A 22,597-nucleotide genomic window follows, 5' to 3' on the forward strand; every position below is an offset into this window, starting at 1 on the left:
TATTTTGTTTCCTACAAAAAAAATATAAAAACACGTTAACACGATTCAAAATCTAGCACGAATATAAACATCTGACACTTTGCACACAAGTACTATGGTAGGAAAATCTGATAGCTTTGGGGTATTTTCGTCAATTAGTAGTGTTGTATTTTCGTGGCTTTCGAGCGGTGCCGCGGAAACAACGACAAACTCACACCAAACGACGTAGTTTTCTTATTCTTTTCTGTTCTTTCCTTATTGCTTTGCCGCTACGCAATTCTCCCTCTTTCTTTCTCTCTTTCCTGCAGAAGAAAAATCTGATAATTTCAAATTTCCAAAAACCCTAATTCCACTTCAATTCAATTCCGATTTTTTTCAATTCGTCCAATATTCATCTGATTCTGAATTAATCGCAGTAGAAATCCAGGTAAATTAATTTCACCAACATCTCTAAACTTTTCATTTTTAGGGTTCTTTTTAGGCACCTGAATTTACCTTGGAATTCTGATTCAATTTTGCAGAAATTGAGGTCTATAATGCAAGATGGAAAGACCAATCCCACCGAAACGACACCGTTGACGGTAACCTATCTATCATTCAACTTGTTTCCTTTTGCTGCTGGCTTAATTAATTAACATTGTTGCAAAAATTTACATTTTGAAAGATTGGGGCAGGTTTAGGTAATTAATTTTATGATGTGAAAGCAGTTGCTTTGTATTTAGTGGTTAAAATGGAGTTATTGATATCGCATTGAATCGGGGTTTCCTCTTGAGATTATTAAGGTGTTGCTCAAGGTAAATAATGAGGATGAGATTAGATTGTGAGGTTTCAATCAACTTTTTTGGTGCACATGGTTTTGCAGAGAATGTAGTATTATTTATCAGTTCAATTTAGTTTCCGGCAAGCTCGGTTATCAGGAACTAGGGCACCAATTATTTCTTGTGACTAATCTCTATACTTTAAGCACTCTTGTTTATGTACAAAGAAATGAAAATTTAGATGATCCAACCCTTTGGGTTTTGTGGCCGGAATCTGATTGTGTATTCCACTTTTGGTGCTGTCCTCTGTTTATTGCACTCTACGTCGCATTGCTGGATAAAAGAAAAACTTGAGAAACTTCGGAATTTCTTTCCTTGCTCATTTTCTTTGATATATTGTTTACAATATTTGTAATTAGGAAAAAAAACAATTATAATTATTTAGCAACTCCTTTTTTTCCAGGCTCAGAATGGTACTATGAGAAATGATGGGGTCTTTCCTCAGCTGCTTACCTCAGTACCAGCTCTCAATGATGCTGCCTCTTATCTTTCTCAGACAACTTCATTATTTACAAGCTGTTTCACTGATTATTCTGGTAAGTAATCATCCTTATTCCATATCGAGATTGTTTGAGTTTCTTAATTCTCTTGTTTTCCCTTCTTTATATTTCTCAACGTATAGTGGGAGTGGCGAAGGTGAGCTGGGGAGTTGGTTATGAAATGTGGTGTCTTTACTGTATAAACCTGGAAAATTGTTCTTTTGCAGCAGTATTTTTTTCTCTGTACATTGTCATTAGTTTGATTTTTGTGTTTTTTTGTTCCCCGGTCATTCCCTAAGAACAGTTCTCTTAGTTTTACAAGTACTCTGTGCTTATAATTTCTCTGAGTGTGGAAGTGATTTTTCATCAAATAATGAGTTGATCCGTTTTCATCCCTCTCAACCTTCTCCCATGTATGAGAATAATTCAATGAACACTTTGAAATAAGCTTCTCTCATGTACCTTTTGTATTTGCTTTTATATATTTCCTTACCATTTATTATTATGGTTTAGTTTTTATTTTACTTGTGTGCTTTTTTTCTGAGTTGTCATAAGTTATGGATCTTGCTATTTTGCAGTAGAACCTTCTTCTAGTGATTCAGGGGTTTCCAATGGACATGCTCAGGAAATGGTGACCTTTTGGTCTCGGCCAACTTTCGCCTCCCTTGCTACATTTAGCGATGATGTGTCTTCTAGTGGATACCATTCAGCATCTGCAGAGTCATCTAGTTCTGCAACTGATGCTCCCTCTGTAGTTGATGGAACAGTGAGAAGTTCTTCAGCAGATTCATCTGGAAACTCTAGTGCCATCATCAAATCTACCAATGGTGGCCAAGGTGGCATTCCTTTATTTCAAGGGTATTTGTTTCTAACATACTAGTTCTTGGTGACCTATCCTTGTAAAGTCTTCAATTGAAATGCGTTGACCATTAACCTAAAATATTTTCTGAAAAGAAAACTTAGTAGAAGAGAGGAACACTTTACTGCATTGCTTAAGACATCAGTGCATGGAGGACTATGTAGGACTCCAAGCAAGAAGTCAGCAATACAAGTTAGCCGAATATTCACTAATGGACTCAATCTGGAGAGTTTATATTAACAACCCCCAGCCTGCCACAAATAGAGTTAAAACCCAAAAGAAGGATTTGGAAGAGCATATATGCTAACCCCAAGCGCAAACCCGCCCAAAAAATTTAAAAACAATTGTTAATAAATATTTACCCTAACAGAGAAATAAAAAGCTTGACCCAGAAATTTTTGTATCTTGATGGTTATTACACTACAAGAAGCTAACAAAACTTTTACAGGGAATTGTGGGAAAAACATTCTGGTTATGGTTACAGTGAGTAGGTAAGAATAACAGCGGCAGAAAAAGAAAGACAGAACAAATTTCTAGGCATCAGTGCTGTCCAAGAAACCTACATAGCTTAGAAACCATGAAGTGTTAATAGTATGGGATGGCCCTTATTAGGACCCAAGTAATGCTTGTACCAATTTTGTGCAACAAATCTTGAAATTCCACCAAAATAACCTTGCCGCTAAAAACTTACCTCCTCAAGCAACTTCCCAACACAAAGTAGGAATATGATTCATTGCCACAGTTACCAGAGTAGCCTATGTGCCTCTTATTGAAACTACGCCATACATTTGTCAGAGAAATATCTTTAAGCTTGTATTTCTGTGAGCTTCTTGTTTTTTTTGCATCATCTGACTTTCAACTTAGTGGTGATTATTGTGTTGAATTTCAGCCTTATTGATCGAGTTCGAAAAACTGTGCGTGGGTCGGCGGATGATATAGGATGGCTACAGCGTGATCCGACAATGCCCCCTGTTGAAGACGGCACTGAAAGGTTCATGGAGATTTTGGGGGATATCAGGTGTAGTATACTGTATTTTATTTTTATTTTGCATATAGATCTTTTTATCCTGTTGATGCCAGTATTAAATGAAATATTTCTCCCCTTGCCAGGCATGGTGTTCACAGATTGCCAAACTCGATGGTTTGTTTGTTGGTTCCGGGTATAATTTCTTCGAATGAAACACAAATGGTTAATAGTACTTTAGTCAGGGAACGGATAAGGAGAAACAACATCTCCATTCCCTTCCCATTTCTGCCCTGATGTGGCTTGCTTGTATGATGTGGATGATGCATTCGGGATCATTTTTGGTTTTTTCTTCGTCAAATTTGTGCTTTTCTTTTCAATCCTATATACTTGGTCTGGAGATTGGAATTCCGAAGTGTTTTATATATCTTCATTTTGCTTATAGTTACGTGCTTATGAAGTTTGGTTACTTTTGTAATCAATAGGTCTTTTCAGCAACCATGGACCACTATATTTTGTAAATACAAAAACGAGTTTATCAAAACTGGGTCTGGTCTGCCATATAGCCAAGATTCATAGTGAGGTATTTATTTATTTATTATTTTTGCTTAAAGAAAGCCCTTTTCACCTTATTATTATATTGTCAACTAAGTGTTAATAATCACCAATCAGGCTTCAGTTGAAAAAAATGCTCGAGAGATAAAAGAATACATTGAGGAATTTTATTGGGGTTCCAAAAAACGTGTCTTGGTTCTGGGACATAGCAAAGGGGGAATAGATGCAGCAGCTGCTCTGTCGTTGTATTGGCCTGATTTGAAAGATAAGGTTGCCGGTTTGGCATTAGCACAGAGTCCATATGGCGGTAGCCCAATAGCTACAGATATCTTGCGAGAGGGACAGCTTGGTGATTATGTGAACTTGCGAAAGCTAATGGAGATTGTGATCTGTAAAGTGATTAAGGTATGTAAGGAGTGCATGCATGCATGTGACTATCTGGTGTATAATGAAAACAATGGTAAAGAGAAATGTTTTTTCATTGTTCCACTGTCATATTCAGTTGAGCTTTCTTGCCTGTCATCATGTTTTCTTTTGGTTCCTGTAGTAGGTTGCACTCGTAGGTGTGACTTATGCTCTTAATATGTATATATATTATTGACTGAGGTGTTTGGCCTGACATGAAAATTTTGGTAAAGTTTCAAGTGCTGCTTAGACTGATGATGGCCATTCAAGATGTGGGTGACGGGGGTTAATTTTGTTTTTTCCTGAGGATGGGGGTAGATGGTGTGAAGGACGCAATTTTTGTGCTTTCATATGCTAGCGGAAGTATGATAGTTGTATTAATCTTAATAAGTTGTGATATCCATGGAAGAAACAATAGAAGTCAAGCATGTTTTCGGTGTTATGGTGCTACTATTATGATTGTTTTGTTTTTCCGATAATGTTTCTGTTATGATTAAACGTGTGTTGGAGGTTAATATTGTGAAGCACTTTTCAGTTGATTTCTAGAATAATTTTTTTCTGAAATACCATGTCATCTTCTTCTGTGAAGGGTGATTTGCAAGCCCTGGAAGATTTGACTTATGAGAAAAGAAGAGAATTTATAAGGAAACACCCGTTGCCAAGGGATCTCCCTGTTGTTTCATGCCACACTGAAGCTCCCATTTCTCCTGCTGTTTTAGCTACATTATCTCGTGTAGCGCATGCCGAGCTACCTGCCGCTCTTTCTGCAGGCCAAGCAGCAAAACTTCCCGTGGTAATGCCCCTTGGTGCAGCTATGGCTGCCTGTGCACAGCTTCTTCAGGTCAGATACGGCAAGAAGAGTGATGGACTTGTCACATGCTGCGATGCAGAAGTTCCTGGATCCATTGTTGTGCGTCCAAAGCGTAAATTAGACCATGCCTGGATGGTATACTCGTCATTGTCAGATGACCCTTCCGAAGCAGATGCTTCTCAAGTGTGTGAAGCTCTTTTGACGTTGCTTGTCGAAGCTGGGCAGAATAAGAGACACGATAATGGGACGAAAGATGAATGAGGCCGATGACCTTTGCGTTTGATCTCTCGTTGTTATTTGTTCGTTGTAATATGGTATTTTATATCCTTTACAGGGTATGGTGCTCATTTTTTGTATATATTTGTGCTCCTCTCCGTCTTATTCTTTTGATTCAATTGTAGGAAAGTTGAGTAACTGTTGGGCATGGACATGGAAACACAATACAGTATAAGCGCAAGCTCACTTGATTACTTCTGTTCTTTTTTTCTTTTGATAGAAACGATATGATTTTCATTGAGAAGCTCAGAAAACTGAGTTTTAGAGGCTATACAAGCAGAGGACTATCCCCAGAAAACTATTACAAACAATCCTCCAAAAGGAGCTCAGTAATAAAAGGAGGAGGGCAGTCAATCCACTCGCAATGGTCTCCAATGCTAAGGCTGAAACAAGCGAGACGATGGGCAACCCCATTGGCTTGGTGGCGGACATGGGTACATGCTTCTTCAGTGACTATGGGAAGCCAAACCTTTGCCTCTTCCACAATATGCCCAATGTTAAACAAATTGGTAGAAGGCTCCGCGAGGGCATCCACAATCTGAAGAGAATCACCTTCGATTATCAAATTTCTAAAACCCCCTAGACGCCGCCCAAACCATACCATCTCGAACAACCAACGCTTCCGCTTGTAAATGAGTGAAAACATCCTTAAAAATCTTACAGTAGCCAGCGACAAAATTACCTCCATCATCTCTAATGACAATTCCTGCTCCGCCTACCTTAAGACTCTCCCTCCATGCGCCATCAAAATTCATCTTCCCGTTGGCAGGAGAGACCATTTAGGGTGGTCGGAGCAGAACTTTTGGGGCGAGATGTAGCTGTTGTGACCCTAACAAAATCCTACAGCCAAGATATAGCTCGGGCTACTGCAAGGTCCGGAGAATCACATTTAGCATTCCATAGAACTAAATTCCTGCAATTCCAAATAGTCGAACACGTCATCATGAAAATCTCAAAGTAATGGGGTGGGAACCGCTTAATCAGGTCCAAAGCCTAAGCCTTGAAAGAAATAGGGTATTTCACTCGTGGCAAAGTCCCCAACGGGGAAGATATCCAGGCACATCGGGCAAAATGGCAATCCCTAAGGATATGTAAGGTTGACTCAGTACTAGAATTGCATAGAACACACGATAGTTTTGTCACCACACGTTTTTTCTCCAAATTCTAACGCGTTGGGATGAGATTGTTGCAAAACTCCAACAAGTCAATCGCACATTTGGGGGCACACTAGCATTCCAAATTCCCGACCAAAGTTTGGAGTATGAAAGTCCATTAGACGATGATGATATTCCCATGGCAGGCTGTTGGAGCCAATTTCACGCTACGTGATAAGCCGATTTTACAGTGAAACGACCTTTTGGCTCAAAATGCCAAAAGGTCATAGACTCGCAGTACATCGGCAATTTGATTGCAATCCCCTAGCAATGCCCGAGTGAAGATAAAACTACCATCCGCGAACAAAAGGTGAGAGATTGTGGGTGCATCCTGTCATAGAGAAAAGCCCTACAGAAAGCCGTATCACTCCCTTACATCCAATAGGGCGGCTAGGCCTTCTGCGCAGAGGAGCAAAAGGTACGGAGAAAAGGGATTACCCTGTTGAAAACCCCGGGACGGATGAATGAAGCCGTTGGGAATCCCATTGACGATGACCAAATAGTCCACAGTAGAAACCGCAGCCATAATGAGATTTGACCACCGTGGGGGGAAGCCCAGTTTTTGCAACACCCTCCAAAGATAAGACCACTCGATTCGGTCGTAAGCTTTGCTCATATCGAGCTTGAGCGATAGGAACCCCTTTTTACGCGTTCTCCGTCTAGATAGGGCATTTACAAATTCAGAGGCCGTAATCAAGTTATCCGATATCAGCTTACTACGGACAAAAGCAGTCTGATTTGGTGATATGATGCGGGGTAGTAGTACCTGCGATCGATTGGCCAGAACCTTTGATATAAGTCTCATTAACACATTGCATAGGCTTATGAGACGGAGATGCGCCATTTCCTTCGGTTTCTTTTGTTTTGGGATTAAGCATACATGGGTGAAGTTAACGTGCCAAAGCATCCTCCTTGAAGATAGAAAATCCAGGACCGCCCAGGTAACATCACCACCGACTATATCCCAGTATTTTTGAAAAAAACAGAGGCCTCATCCCGTCAGGGCCTGAGGCCTTTGAGGGGTGCATATGGAAAAAGGGCGGTCCTCATCTCCTCCTCGGAGAAACGTCGATCCAGGTGTGTCCGCATATCCTCGGTTACCCTAGGTTCCATTACATCAATGGTCTCCACACCACCGGTTACAGTAGTTGATTCGAAAATGCCGTTCAAATAATAAAGTACACCACCGGTGTACTTTTTATGACTCCTATTTAACTTTTTAACTTTTTGTGATCCATTTTTTCATCACTATGCCTAAATCAAGTTTCTCACAAACATACCCTTAAGTCATTTTCTGAAAAACAATTGAACAAATGGAAGCTCCAGTGATTTTCAAGTTCATAGGTAGCTTATTTTGACAGAAACTTTGAAGTATGATGTTTTGAGTTTGGTGAAAAAAATGTTGCGAATCGAGCTTACTACAAGACTCGAATTAGGCTCAAGAAATTGAATTTAGGCCTAAAAAGTTTTTTGATGGTAGATGATGAAATTTGGGGCTTTCGTTGTGGTTATCTTCTCCAAATTCATGTTTCGTCCATTTGAAATTTTCGGTGGCAATCGATAGTGGTTGGTTGTGGTTGTTTTTACTTGAAATACATTTAAAATGTTATCCTCAACCTTACACTGCTTCTTTTAGATAAATTAATAACATTAAAATGAACTGTCAGGTAATGTGTAGTTTTAAGTCGAATTTTGAATGCTTGATTGTTTTTGTTCCTACCTTTATTGAGTGCAAGTGCAATATTAACTCTATGTAAATAAGAGTCAATGTGACCATGTAATTGAGTGAGAAACATTATGTAATTGAGAGAAAATAACATTATGTTACTGAGTGACAATGATAAGTAATTGAAGCCCATGTGTCTAATTTCTTTCTTTGTGTTAGATTATGTGTGTTCATTTCTTAGTATTAGTGTACTCTTCAATAAGTACACGTGCATAAAAGATTTTTTTTGTAAAATTTATTTGTCAAATATAGTTTAATAAAAATGACACAAAAATAAAGCTCATGATGATTGAACCTTGCAAATTGGAGAACTATGATAAAAGCACCACGAGGAAAGATTGTGCTATACTTTGGTGATATTGCAATCATCAACAAAGAAGCCATATCATGCGTCATCTTCAAAAAATGTCTAACTTTCTTCTCCTAATTACTTGTCAAGTGCACAAAAATAAATAAATAAACACAAGACTCTTTGACAATATGAGAACAACTGCAAAAGATGAAGACTTTCTTCAAAAGAGCCGAAAAAAGTCACAACTAGAAGAGACATAGAAATAAAGAGAAGGAAAAAATCAAGAGGGATTGTCGCTGACTCTAAGATAAAACAGGATTGTTCTTGACCCTAAGGCGAAAGGTAGGGTCGACAAAAGCTTTATTCTTAGTTTTTCTCTCCATGAACTAGGGCTATGTTGTACAATTGTAACCATGTTAATTTCTCAATACAATGTAGTAGACCCATCTAATAATATTTTCTTATCTACATTTTTTCAAAGAAATATCAACAAAATAAATTTACATAAATGTTATTCACAATTTAGAAAAGACATAATTCACTCATTTTGTACAATTTAATTTATTAGAATGAAAAAATGCGTATATGATAACTTTTTTTTAGTGTGAATAATAACTCCTTAAATACAATGTACAAAGGCTAGTCTTTTGTCACTAACCTTTCTCTATATAAACCTACTCGATATGGTATTGTAGATGTGAAATTTTATAACTTTTGTGTGCTTTCTTATCTCATTTTTACGGTAAGATTAGGGTTATCAACTTTCGTCTTATTACTTATTTCACATTTACAGAGGGAACGCCGCAACGGTCCTTCCCCTTCTCGCTCATGGGGGAACTCCATCATCTCAGATCTAAACTTTTTAGCTAATTTGGAGATACGAGAACCTCCCAATCAGGCTAGCTAGTTTTGTGAAGTCATTTATGCATTGTGAAATTTAACGAAGAGAAAAGAGAAACAAGAGTCCCACCAAAGGATTTCAGCAGGTAAATTTTTATTTTTATTTTTTTTTCTAAAATACGTAAAAGCTAACCATAAAATCAATCTCACCAATTGCTTCCATTACAAAATAAAAAGACAAGCAAAACTCAAATTGAAAAAAAAAAAAAAAATTGTAGTAGGTGTTAATTTTAATTCTTGAAGGGAAGAAAAATTGATATACATTTTACAATATTTTGTAAAATAACTCTTCTATATTTTTATTTTTTGTTTGTGTGATGAATGGATATCAATTTGAATGATTTTGTTTTGATTGATGTATTTGGGTGCTATGCATTTGCATTCTTGTACGAATTTCTTTTAGGAAAATTAGTGATTATTCTAAAATGGATTTGTTTTTAAATGTTTGCACTTTCATGTTATTTGTTATTGTTAAAAATTTAAATTGTTTACTATATTCTTTAATCTGAATTTAGATACAGATTTGTTATTAAGCTTTGTGAATTTAGAGACAGATATTTTTTTTTATTATTAAATTAGGTTAATCTTTCAAAGTCTTAATTTAGATAAAATAAAGATTAACCAAAGTTTTTTTTATTTTTTTTATAGTGGAGATTATATCTTTTTAACGACTTCACCTAAACCTTAGTTAACATTTTGTGGCAATAAATCAAGAAAATCTTGTATATCGTCAACCACTGCTCACAAATCTCTCTTCATATATAAGTGAATGATTAAATGTGAGAAATAACTAGATAGTTTTAGTGATATTTCTCACATGTAAGTGCAAAGTCTTAGATTTGAACTCTTGATGATGAGTTCGACAATAATTTTTCGACCCTTAGTGTTAGACTATTATTATATCATTATTAAAAAATTGTAAGAAATGAGTTGCACAATGATTTTTGTTTTTACAATTACTCATTGTTTTTCTTGTTAAGAGTTGTAAACCGAGTAGTGATATTTCTTTTCATTTTACAAGTGTAAAGTTTTAGATTCGACTCATATTGTATACCAAATTATGATGATTGACCATTGTGTGTCTTAAAACCAAATCATGCTCTGTTTAATGTAAAGTATCATTGTACTAAATAAAAAGTTGTAAGGCTAATACCTTTTTCTTTTGTATTTTTTTCTTTTACGATAATCGATATCATTAGTAAGTTAGATAGTTAGTTGAAGAGAATAGTCCGAAAAAAAGTTAGTTTATCGCACTAACTAAAACAGTCAAAGTCACTCAAATTGAGAGCCCAACTGGCAACAACATATGCAACCAGAGTGGCAGTTTCATCATGCAGAGTACTGGTAGTAAAACTGACCAAATAATCCCCTGCTTCTCGCACCACGTGCAACCTCACACCCAACCAATCACACATCATTCTCTACCCCAAAACACCGTTCTAAAATTCACACAATTCCACGCTTGCCCCTTCAGTTTCTTAAATATTGTTGCACAAAATTTACAAAACCATAAAAAAGTCAAATTATTTTATTTATTTTATTTTATAATTTATTTTTTCTGAGTGTTTGTGTGTTGAGGGCTTCCAGTCTCAGCCGAGAACGCGAGAGAGAGAGAGAGAGAGAGAGAGAGAGAGATCTGATGGATCAAAATTCCTTGACAATCTTAAGATTGAGAGATTAGGGTTTTGAATTGCAGTTGTGGAATTTGAATTAGGGTTCGAGAATTTGGGGATTAAGAGAGCAGAAAAGGAAAATAAACTGTTTTTTTCTTTTTGGGAAAATTTCTAGGGCTTTTTCCAGCTAGGGTTTGTGCTGGAATTTTTAGGGTTTAATGGTGTGCCTGCCTAGCTGTTGTATAAAAGGGATTGATTGAATTGGGGCCGTTTTTCTTTTGTGGGGGTGTGTCCGGTGTAATGTGAGTGGAAGTGTTTGCGGGTTCTAGGGTTTCCAATGGGGAGCACAGGTGAGTCTGATCGAAAACGGCGTCACTTTAACTCCTTGTCGCCCATGGCTGCTACTGCTAAGAAGCAGCCCATTTTGCCCATTTCTGAGGACAAAAAGGTGTGGTCTTTTGTGCTTGTATTTGCTCATATGTTTTGTTCTTAGTTTGAATTGGAGGTTTCGTATTCGGATTATTGGTATTTGTTGTTTTGTTGATTGAGTTTGCCCGATGATTGGAACAAAATTCGTGCTCTTATCATTGTTGAAGGATTTATAGTACACCATTGAACTTATCAATTGATCTTAGTTTGAGGAAATTTTACTACTTTATCCAATTGAATTATTTTAGTATACGGATAGGTTGGCACTTTACCGCTTAATCTTTGCAGTTTTTCAGTCTCTGGTTTTTGCCCCAGCTATTTGTGGTGATTTTATTTATTTCAGTTGTACCTAGAGTTTACGCAGCTATGTATGGAAACTGTAGATAGCGAGTCACGTTGCTCTTATTGGCACAATCTCAGGGATGAAATCCACTTACGTTAAGAATAGATCAATTGGGCTAGTGTCAAACAGAATAGCCAGACTCTGTGTGAAAGACAAGGTTGACTAGTGCCATTTGAGGATTTTTTTCCCTTTCGTTTCTTCTCTGTATTGTATGAATCCTTATAAAGGTTTTCTTGGTTTTTACTGATATCTGAATTGGGTGCATCTTTATTTTGTTAAGGGTATGATTAATTGATTTTAATGGTTAATGAGATGTGTGTTGACTCAAACACTATTTCGATTATTAAATAGGTTGGCTTGATATAAAATCATCAAACATGGATTAGGGTAGATTATATGACTCAATACAAATATGATAACATTTCCTCCTTTAAAGATGATGCGTGCACTCCAGATGTTCTAACTTTTGTTTTCTTTGTGAATTATCATTTCTAAGGTAATGTGGTTGGGCTATGATATATAATAGGGTGGGAGACAGAAGAAAATAAGTGAGAAGTTATTTAGCCCTGATTTGAATGCTTGATGAATAAATGAATAGAACAATCTAAATTTCAAGCATTTCTTTGAAATTACAATGAAACATGAATGTCAAATTCGCTTCAAATCTGTCCTCTTTTGGGGAAGAGTTAACAAATGGACCAAATGCTCTTGTCAATCAGCTATTCAAGTGATGTAAGATTTATGCATATCTTCCTTTCACTTCCCTCTTGAAAGCTGATAGACATTTTTACTGGCATACATACGATCAGCTAGCTGAAATACATAAATACATGTAATCTTCGTGTTTTTTGAACTTATGTTGTATATTTTGACTTGTAGCTTAACATTACTGTCATGCAAGTTCAAAATCAAAATCTATCGCGGAAGTTAGAGACTCAGAAGATGGAGCACTCTATTCTTGAGAATAAATTTTCTCAAATGAAGGACAAACAAAAGGCATATGATTCCATATTAACAGTGGTCAATAAGTCTTGGGAAGAGGTAGGACACTCTGTGGTGTGATTGTTCTCTATTTCCTTCTTATCTGTTATGATTCTGTTGTCCTTGGTGTTATGGTTATGGTACTCTATATTGATTGTGGGAAATTGACAATATGTTTTTAACAATAGATGGTTAATGACTTGGAATCTTGTTCCATCCGTACAAGAGAATCGAACAGTCAGAAAGATGCTAAAGACATTTCCATCATGGAAGGTGAGGATCAAACTTGTGTTCAATGTAGTCATGATGAAAAATCTTAGTTAATTCTGGTTTTAGCTTTCTGAAGTTTGTGTGTGTATATTGTATATTAAACTTGGTAGTCGGTGTAAAAGTCCTGAGTTGGTTAACTAATGGTTTTTTATTTTATTATAATTGTTTGTCAGATGGAGCTCCATCTGCATTGCAGGATGCTTTTCTTAACCGTCTTGCACAAGCAGATGCAACTGAAAGTTCATGTACATATAAAAGTTCTAATCAGATGGAAGAAGATAAAGGTGCTACCGGTGAAAAGACTAAGAATATTGTATGTAATGTTGTAGCTGCAATTGACAACCAGTGGCGTGTGAAGGATGCATTGTATGATGCACTTGTGAAAGAGCTTCCAGAAGATGGTGAGAGTTTAGATTAGATGTCTTTCAAATGTGTTATGATCTAGTTCCTTTGAAACTTACTCCTCATAAATTCTGTTACTGCTCCTTTTGATAGGCACAAGTAGGCAGAAGACATCGACTGACTTTAAAAATGAAGTTAAGAACTTGAGATTGGCCTTTATCGATATGTTTTTGAAGCACAGAACATTGGCAAGGGAACTGCAGAGCCACCGTGACTTGGATGCAAAGAATAAAGCTGAGCTTAAACGTTTGAAAGGTAAAATTTTACACCTATTGTGTTATACAGCTTTTTACCAACCTGTGAGATAATTTGCCAAATACTTTCTTAACATTTCTCCTTGTTTGCTCCATCTTTCTTTATATATATATACTTACATTTAATTTTTGTATCTTTTTTGGGGTTGAGAAGGGCAGAGTGGGTCAGGGTGGAGAGCGTTGTTGGGGTGGGGGGGGGGGGTGATTTCGCATTGATTATTAATGTTGTCCTTCGTGGGTAGTCTGTCTCTCCAGGATGTAAGAGTCTAATAATCCACCTTGGTTGGTATCTTCTCCTCCCCACAATGAGAGTTTCTGTTGAGAGTATCACGTTTAAGAATGGGAAAAATAGAACAATCTCTGGAAATTGAAAAACAAGTAACCAAGATAAATAACACCAAGAATTTATGTAGTTCGGCAATATGTGCCTACGTCCACGGGACAACAACAACAATCTTTCACTATATCAATAATGAGTACAACCAATAATCTTGCCAAATCTCTAGAACTAGGAATTGACAAAAAACCTGAAAGAACAAGAACAAGAAATACACTTTCTCTTTTCTTTTCTTTTCTTTTCTCTCGCACACACTTTACAATATTCTCTCACTCTAATCCCTTGAGTGGTATACAATTTATTGTTTTGCTACCTTACATTCAAAACTAGTACAATAGCCCCTTAATATAGACATAATAAAGGTGTTCTTCAATAAGGATTATTAATCCTAATTGGAGTCTAGTTATAAATCCTACTCCAATTGAGAAACTAACTCCAATTGGGAAAACAATTTAATCCTCTAAGACTATAATTCCTTATAGATTTAGGATAACTTATCATGGGCTGGAAAAACCTAACAGTTTCTTTCTCTATGAGCTTTCTAGATTGTTATTTTCTTAAGATGCAGAATTCTCCATTTTTTCTTGCACTTATTTCTTTTCACTTTGTATTAATGCACTGCTGTTTCCCACAAACAAAATGTTGCTTAATCACCTGCCCTTCATAAATTAGAAAGGAAGAATCTTTGGATGGTGGCAGCTTTTCATGGTTTGATAGGTCTTTGAATGTTCTGAAAGTTGGTTATGTGTTCGTTGTGTTTTGAAGGGGAGTTAAAAACTGTAGTTGGTGAATTAGAAGACAGTGATTGTCAACTAAAACAGACAGTTACTACAGCAAAAGGCACAGTTTCCCCAGTTCTAAATGTTGGGAACAAGCATGTTGATAGGGTAAGAGATAAGCAAAAAGATCTGCAAGATATGGAGTCTACTCTCAAGGATCTAATGGTATTGTGATGGATTTTCTCTTCTTGAATTTTTTGACTGACTTCTGAAAACTTATACTGGATGGGGTAAGCTTATCAATTGATTTAAGCTCTGCAGGACCAAGCTTCATCTCGACTAATGGACATCAAAGGCCTTCATGAAGAAAGGCTAAAAATATTACAGCAGTTATCTAGTTTGCAGGTTCTTTTACTGTGCTACTATTGTCGTTTTCTATGTCAATGCAAGTCCAACTTTACTTTTAATTTCTTGCACTTTTTTTAGTTCATATTCAGTCGTTTTACTAAAATTGGGATATTTTATTGACAGAACGTGCTTAAGAATGTGATGTGTATTTCTTCTTCCCAAGCCTATCTCTTGGTGAGAGATCAAATAGAAAAATCAAAGTCAGAAGTTTTCGAGTGCCAGGCCTTATTTGAGAAACTACAGGTTGTAACTGGTCGGTAGTTTCAGTTATGCCTTTAACTGTAATTTTTTTGAAAGTTTAGTGTTGTAATGCTGATTTTTTCTTTTGCCATGGAATAGGCTGAGAAGGATAATCTTGTGTGGAGGGAGAGGGAGCTTAATGTCAAGAGTGACATTGCTGATGTTTTTCGAAGATCTTCTGCAGTTGTTGAATCTAGAATTTCTGATCTAGGTGCAGAAATACAGAAACAGATTGGGGAAAGAAAAATGATTGAAGCCAAGCTCGAAGAGGCATCAAGAGAACCAGGTTAGAGGATATGTGATGCTTTTCTTTTGAACTGTGGAATTCTTGCATTTGTTCACAGTATACATGCTGAAATTATGTTCTCTATTTCAGGAAGAAAAGAAATCATTAAAGAATTTAAAGCTTTGGTTTCATCATTTCCTGAGAAAATGGGCACCATGCAAGCTCAATTACGTAAATACAAAGAGGCTGCTTCTGATTTTCATTCTTTGAAGGCTGATGTGCAGTCTCTATCCAGCATCCTTGATAGGAAGGTGGGTATTTCTATTATGCAGTGAAAGTCTTGGTTGCATTGAAATAGGTTAACCTTTGCCTTTATAAACAGGTGAAAGAGTGTGAGACTTTATCTGCCAGATCCAAAGATCAAGACGCTGAGATACAAAAGTTGAATGTTGTGGTATGTGTTTCTTGATCTTGTGACTGAATTTATGTTAAGGCTATCATGAGTTGGAAGACTTGAATTTGTGAGCTTGTCTTATTTGACCTAGGATTTTTGTTAAGTTTGTTCGTGTACAAGGAGCACTTTTATGTAGCCTTTATTATTGGGATAAAATTCAAAGAGTCATCTCTAAGCAATTGTGTTGGACTATCTCTATTTTCTTTTTGAATGCATGAATATTATTTTATGTTTTGACTGTTATGTTTGGTGGAAGTGATTGCATTTCCATTTGATATGTTGGATATGCTAAAAGCTTCACTAATATTAGTTTAATATATCTAGATTGGTCTGCTATTCTGAATAATTGTTTTTGTTTGGATTGGTGGACTTTCTTTGTTTTTAATTGGCATGCCCACGGCAGACTTCTTGTCTGTCTTGTTTTGTAGTTTTCTTGTTTAAAATTAATAAAAGTCTGATGATAGAAATATGTACCTTCCACTTGTATTGAGACTTTGAGAGCAAGTAGTTTTGAAAGTTGAAGTGAATCAATTGGCGTCAATCCTCATCAGATTTGTTGGTTCTTTTATGTTATTTCTATTAGAAAGATGGAGATTGGTTCTTCAATATATGAATGGCGGCACATGTTTGGAAAACCCACCTTGTAATCCCAAAGAGAAAAGTTTAGCAACTAGGAAAGGCAGCATATTCGGTGGCCACTCTTTGAGTGAAAGGGTAGCAACTATAAGGAACTATTTCAATTGAAAGTTCTCCTGGAAAAGTGATGTATATATGTATACACGTTTGGGAAAGAAAAAAAAAAATGTATATACTGGATTTTAATTTCCTGCTCCCCATTGAGTAGGAAATCCATGCTCACAGAGTGTGAGGATCAAAATCCGAAGACTAATAGTGGAAACTACGGTTTTATATTGAATGGCCTATGGAAGATGATGAGAAAACATAATATAGCTGTCTGGTTTGCTTGTTGGGTTCCTAATGTGTGGTTTTAAATGAAATAAAAATAAAAGTTGCGGTGCTTAGCATTTATTATAGTACAGGGATACGATCCTTCCGTTCTAAACATTTTATAAACTTCGTTTCCTTTGCACGCATGCATATGTACATTTTAGATAGCCACACCCATCGAGTTGCATCTGTTCGTATAGTATTAGATATCAGTGGCTCTCAGATTATAAATTTGCTTTGTACTTTTTTGCCCTCATGTGATTTGTTTTGCTTCATCAAGTTTTCATTTCTCTCATTTATTTGGTGTAGGTCCAAGATTTAAAGGAAAGCGAGTCAGAGTTAAATCTGATTTTGGAAATGTATAGACGTGAGTTGACTGATTCAAGGTAAAGTGCCTGTACTAGTTTTTGGTTATTTAGTTATTCACTACTTCCATTTTACATATTGTGCAAAGAATGACACTTGAACCATCTACTCAGACTTTTTGAAATGCGCTTTGTATTTTCTGAAATAAAATCGTTTCTGTTTTATTAACTAAATCAATGCAAATTTTGTAAAGGGTGCAGCTGGGTTTCCATATCTGATTCAAGTGAATTTTTGAGATCTCATGTTCCAGTTCACTTGCATAGTGATGGCTTTTGTTCAACAGTGTTATAACACAACTGTAATAAATGAGTTCCATAAAATTAATGTGATTATACAATAACGGCTGATTTTCTTGTCATGTGTTGGTTTCGTTGTGCAAATGTAACATGTGTTTGATGTGTGGATTTTTTCTGTTTGCAGGGATGTATTGGAAGCTAGAGATTCAGAATGCAAGGCATGGGCTCATGTTGAAAGTTTGAAGTCCTCTCTTGACGAACGCAACTTGGAATTACGGGTTAAGAGAGCAAACGAAGCTGAGGCTATTTCTCAACAAAGGCTAGCTGCTGCTGAAGCTGAGATTGCTGACTTGAGACAGAAATTTGAAGCTTCCAAAAGGTTACACTTTTTCTGACTAGTTTTTTAATTGCATGATAGGAAACAGATAGTATGAAATGAGTAGAGACACATTGAATCAGTGTTCTACCTAAAAGATGTATCAAATAATACAAATGCAGTGGAAAAAACATAACACCCTCCAATCAAGAGACAATCTTAAACTGCAACACATGCAGGCCAAAGAACATCAAAGAAATCTAGGAAATTGTTCACATTCAACAAGAAAGGGCACTCTTTAGAGTCATTAGAAACCGAGACCCAAAACAATTTTTTCATTGTCCAAATTTATCCTTAAAATCCTGATATTTCTTTCTAGACAAACCATCCGGAACATTACCATTACACCAGAGTCCCATAAAACTCTTTACTTTTTTTCCCTCCATTAAAAGAACAATAGTTCTCTTCTTTATGAATAGTTGTGGACATGCATGATTAATTACCCAACTTCAAGCAATGGAGCAATGGGCTAATTACCCAACTTCAAACAAAAAATGGGTAGTGCTATCCATACACCCATTTTTACTTCTCACACACCCCTCTCAATTTTCGGCTGTCGGATTAAATGAATTGAGGAAGATCCATGGCCAAAAATTAACAAGGGTGTATGGGAGGTAAAAATGGGTGTGTGAATAGCACTATCCAAAAAATTTGCTGAATGTCTTGTTTTGGTTCGAGAGAAATGCTAGGATTAGTAGGATGTTTAAAGGGTTTTTTAGAAACTAAGAAAACATAAGCCTTGGGTCTTCTGGTTGGGTTTTAACTGGTTGCATGGGTGAAGCATTCCACTCTTTCCCTTCATTTTCGATTTGGACTAACAAAATATGATTGAGCTCTCGTTCTTCGTCTTAGTTACTTTTTATTGAATCCCTCTAATTTATTTATTTATTACTTGTGGAATCTCAATGAGCTAAAAGCCTAAAATAAGGAGTTGGTATGTACATGGTTCACTTTGAACCGTCGTACTTATTTGAAGCATTGGAATAATTGTCCATAGTTCAATTCATCCTTCATCTCAAAAAATGATTGATTGTGGCAACTCACTCATGGGATTGACAACTTTATGCACACTTGTGTGAGTTTCCTACTTTATATGGGCTTAAAACGAGATCAAAACACAATGGAATTATAGATTACATTTAGTTTGTAATGGTAACTAGTACACTGTTGTTTGGCTGTTCCTAGTTCTCCATTCGACATGATTATTGCGTAGAGGAAATTTGATTTTTCCTTCTCTCGGCATTTCAGGGATATTTTGAGACTTTCTGATGTTCTGAAATCCAAAAATGAAGAAAATGAGGCATACTTATCTGAAATTGAGGTTAGTGCTCTTCAGCATATGCGGATGAGAGTTTTCCTTTGTCATCGGATAGTTCTGACATTTTATTTTGATTTTTCTTAAGACAATTGGACAGGCATATGATGATATGCAAACGCAAAACCAACATCTACTGCAGCAAATTACCGAGAGAGATGACTATAACATTAAGGTGATTGACTTGCCATTTTCTTTTGTCTGAAGGTTAAATTTTATATGCTGTAATACCGAAGGGGAACAAAAATACTCAGAGGCATCAGTCCACATGTGGCATGCTAAAGTGTTGAATGATTATAAACATGTTCTAATATTAGGTTTTAATTTGTGGCTCTTGTTGCAGCTTGTTTTAGAGGGGGTAAGGGCAAGACAACAGCAGAATGCTGTACTCATGGACAATAGGAAAATGGAGAGGGAGATTCAACAAGGCCATCATTCTCTTAATTTCTATAACATGAAAGCCGCTCGAATCGAAGATCAGGTACTTTTGAATCTTCTGTAAAACGTTAAATTTGATTCATATAGAGTTAAGTTAAACTGATTGTTCGATTCTTTCTTTACAGTTGAAAATATGCAAGGATCATGTTCAGAAAGTAGCAGAAGATAAGTTGCAAAAACAAATTACGTTGGAAAATACTCAAAAGAGATTGTTAGAAGTCCGAAGGCAATCTCAGCAGTTACGGGAGGCTTTAGCCGCATCACAATCTAAAGTTGGAGAAAGTCGAAAGGGTCTGTCAGAGCTGCAGTTGGAACTAGAGAAGGAACGGTATGGTGGATGTTCTGCTCCCCCTCCTGCAAATGTTTTTATAGTGGTGGTGTCAACTCATACTTTGTTATTCAATAGGTTTGAAAAGAGAAGAAAAGAGGAGGAACTGGAAGTTTTAAAAAGAAAGGCTTCACGGCTTCGAGCAGAGACGGAGGCTTCATCAATTGTTGAAAAGCTTCAACAGGAACTTGGAGAATACAAGGAGATACTGAAGTGTGATGTCTGCCTTGACAGGACAAAACAGGTATTAGCTGAAATAACTTCTATTTATACTTTATTTCCAGTTCAGCAATTCTTAGATTTTAGATGGTTAAAAGTCTAAAATATCAACTTTTGGAGCTGAAAAGGTCCAAATATCAGATGCTATGCAAGTTAATATGTGGAGCAACTAGGAAAATGTGAACATCGGTCTGACTTTACATTGAAATTTAATAGAAAGTAAAGAATAAGGGCATCGAATGATATATGAAGCATCACAAATATGGATTTAATTTTAAGCGAAGGCAACTTGTATGTGAAATGGAACGCATTATTTTCAAGAGAAATGCTAACAACCTTCTCAATTACCTTCTCCTCTCAACCTTCTCAATTCTACTCATGCCAAGTGTAATAAACTGACACCGAAAACTAAAATTGTAATTATATTTAAATCCCAATATTTTTCTTTCTTTCTTAATATAATTAAAGTTCTACTTTTTAAGTAATTAAAGTTTTAGTTTTGCATGCTAATGGAATACACGTGGCATGAGTAAAAGTGAGAAGGTTGCTAGCTTTCCCCAATCAACAATTGTGGTTTTAAAGTCTTTTTGCTATTTGTTTATTTCCTCTTCCACCATCCTTATCTTTTCGGAATTGAAATGTTAAAGTTCAGATGCCAGTGGCCAGTCAGTCATAGGAAAATTTATGTTACTATAATCATCATCGTTATTTTGGTGTCTCTGGTAGAGCACTTAGTTTCTTTTCTTTATCTGAATGCCCAGGTTGTCATTACAAAATGCTATCACTTGTTCTGCAACCCTTGTGTGAAAAAAGTACTTGAAACTCGACAGAGGAAGTGCCCGAGGTGTGCCGTGAGCTTTGGACCTAATGATGTAAAACCTGTATACATCTAAAAGGAGACGGATGAAACTTTCGTGAGATCAGCATCATGCATGTGAGGCAAGTGCAAACGATCCGAGACTTGAATTATGGGCTCTTGCAGCTTCAAATGTAATTGTTATCGCAGTGAAAATTAGAAAAGCTTTGTTTAGAAATGTAGCTCTCCCTTCCCCTCATGGATCAGTACAAATAACCTTAGTTTTGCTGGTTCTGCTTCTAGGATGGTAATATAACTGAGTTTTTCAGTGAAGTATAAAACTCTTTTTGGTTTTGCCCTTTTTAACTGGTTGGAGCCCTAGAATCTCACCTTATCGTCAGATTTATCTGATCTTGTCATACCGATTGTATTCCCAGAGGCAGTTTTACCCGCGTGATCATAAAAGAACAAGATATTGTGTTGGGGACTGGTAGTCGGTGTTTATTTGTATCCGAGGGCTTTTGTTTCTGCTGAAAACAGATGAAGCTGTGTCCGAGCTATTGGCTGTACAGATTTTAGTTGATATTTAGGGAGTTGTCTAAAGTAGCCTTGTTTTTGCTGTTTAATTTGTCATTTGGTAAGAGCAGTTGGTATGTAAATGTTACTGAGATTGATTATTCATTTGGTTATAAATGCAAAGACGGTCTCGGTTTTGTTCATTTATTAGTTGTAAACTTCCTCTTTGTTCACCATTTGTTCTTTGTACGTTCGGTTTAAGCCTTCAGATTTGTGAGCCTGTCAGCGTTCTTGCTTGCTTGGTTACAAGGAAAATTGAAAGGGTGCGGAAGGGACAGGTGAGGCGCGAGAGGAAACAGACCGGTTTGAAGGAGAAAATGACTCTGCACCTTCAATAACAAATTCATCCGAGTTTACCAGAGCACCCATTTGTATATCGATTCTCAAAAAAGAATGGCAGAAAAGTAGGAAGATTATATTCACACATCCCAAATTACTTCTTCCAGACCCTTTTAATTTTTTAATATTTTTCTATCAAGCGTCAGTGGTGTGTAGAAAATATTAAAAAATTAAAAACGTGTGTGAGAAGTAATTTGGGATGTGTAAATATAATCTCTCGAAAAGTAACCTCGTTTCTCTTTTTGAAAAATGATTTTCATACATCTATGCTTCTCACACCTTTGTTAATCTTGACCGTTGATTTTGTTTGACTTATTCATTTTGGTAGCCAAAAATAAAGAGTGGTTTGAGAAGCTAAAAAGTGTGAAATCACTCTTCTTCTTATTCATGTCCTTAACTAGGGGAAAACAGTATGTGAGTAACCAATTGGCCTTTAAGCTCTTCATCAAAATGTAGTGCTGCTTTGGTCTTCAATCCGCTATATTCTCGTCCTGAGTTCAAATTCTTCATGTTCATTTGGCATAAACTAATGTAGAATATCTCAATATTATTTGTACTAAAAAACACACTAAAGTAGAATTTTTAGTTGTGTCAAAATATAAGATCACTTGTATAGAAATATTTTATATTTAATGTCAATCCGTTTTATACAAGACACTTGTGATTCAAGTAACTATATGTAATGACCTAATAAGTTCAAACCTCTCATCTCTATTTAATATTATTGTTTGGAGAGATTTCTTTTATAACAAGAGATTTGTAGTTT

At 36.2% G+C, this 22,597-nt stretch overlaps 2 protein-coding genes across 3 annotated transcripts; both read left to right on the forward strand.

Moving 5' to 3' along the window:
• Positions 1–162: 162 nt before the first annotated feature.
• On the forward strand, positions 163–5,340 carry LOC137734934 (alpha/beta-Hydrolases superfamily protein). 2 transcript variants are annotated; one of them, XM_068474265.2, is made up of 9 exons: positions 163–406; positions 501–560; positions 1,201–1,333; positions 1,855–2,134; positions 3,025–3,153; positions 3,246–3,295; positions 3,585–3,682; positions 3,772–4,059; positions 4,649–5,340. In XM_068474265.2, exons 2-9 carry the CDS (start codon positions 516–518, stop codon positions 5,129–5,131), a joined length of 1,506 nt encoding a protein of 501 aa, XP_068330366.2. In that variant the 5' UTR covers positions 163–406; positions 501–515; the 3' UTR covers positions 5,132–5,340. The 2 variants fall into 2 exon arrangements, with proteins under 2 accessions (XP_068330366.2, XP_068330367.2); XM_068474266.2 differs by having other exon boundaries at positions 222–406; positions 1,858–2,134.
• Positions 5,341–10,727: 5,387 nt separating this feature from the next.
• Positions 10,728–21,635, forward strand: HUB1 (histone mono-ubiquitination 1). The gene is made up of 19 exons (XM_068473390.2): positions 10,728–11,279; positions 12,483–12,644; positions 12,773–12,857; positions 13,028–13,255; positions 13,350–13,511; positions 14,613–14,791; positions 14,888–14,971; positions 15,098–15,217; positions 15,314–15,500; positions 15,591–15,751; positions 15,823–15,894; positions 17,152–17,228; positions 17,629–17,823; positions 19,069–19,141; positions 19,224–19,310; positions 19,479–19,616; positions 19,699–19,901; positions 19,980–20,145; positions 20,882–21,635. The coding sequence occupies exons 1-19, from the start codon at positions 11,169–11,171 to the stop codon at positions 21,011–21,013; spliced, it is 2,622 nt and encodes an 873-aa protein (XP_068329491.2). The 5' UTR covers positions 10,728–11,168; the 3' UTR covers positions 21,014–21,635.
• The last annotated feature ends 962 nt before the right edge of the window (positions 21,636–22,597 follow it).

Source organism: Pyrus communis, chromosome 7 (genome assembly GCF_041283825.1).
Source record: "Pyrus communis isolate YQ-2024b chromosome 7, ASM4128382v1, whole genome shotgun sequence".
NCBI classification, from domain to species: Eukaryota; Viridiplantae; Streptophyta; class Magnoliopsida; order Rosales; family Rosaceae; genus Pyrus; species Pyrus communis.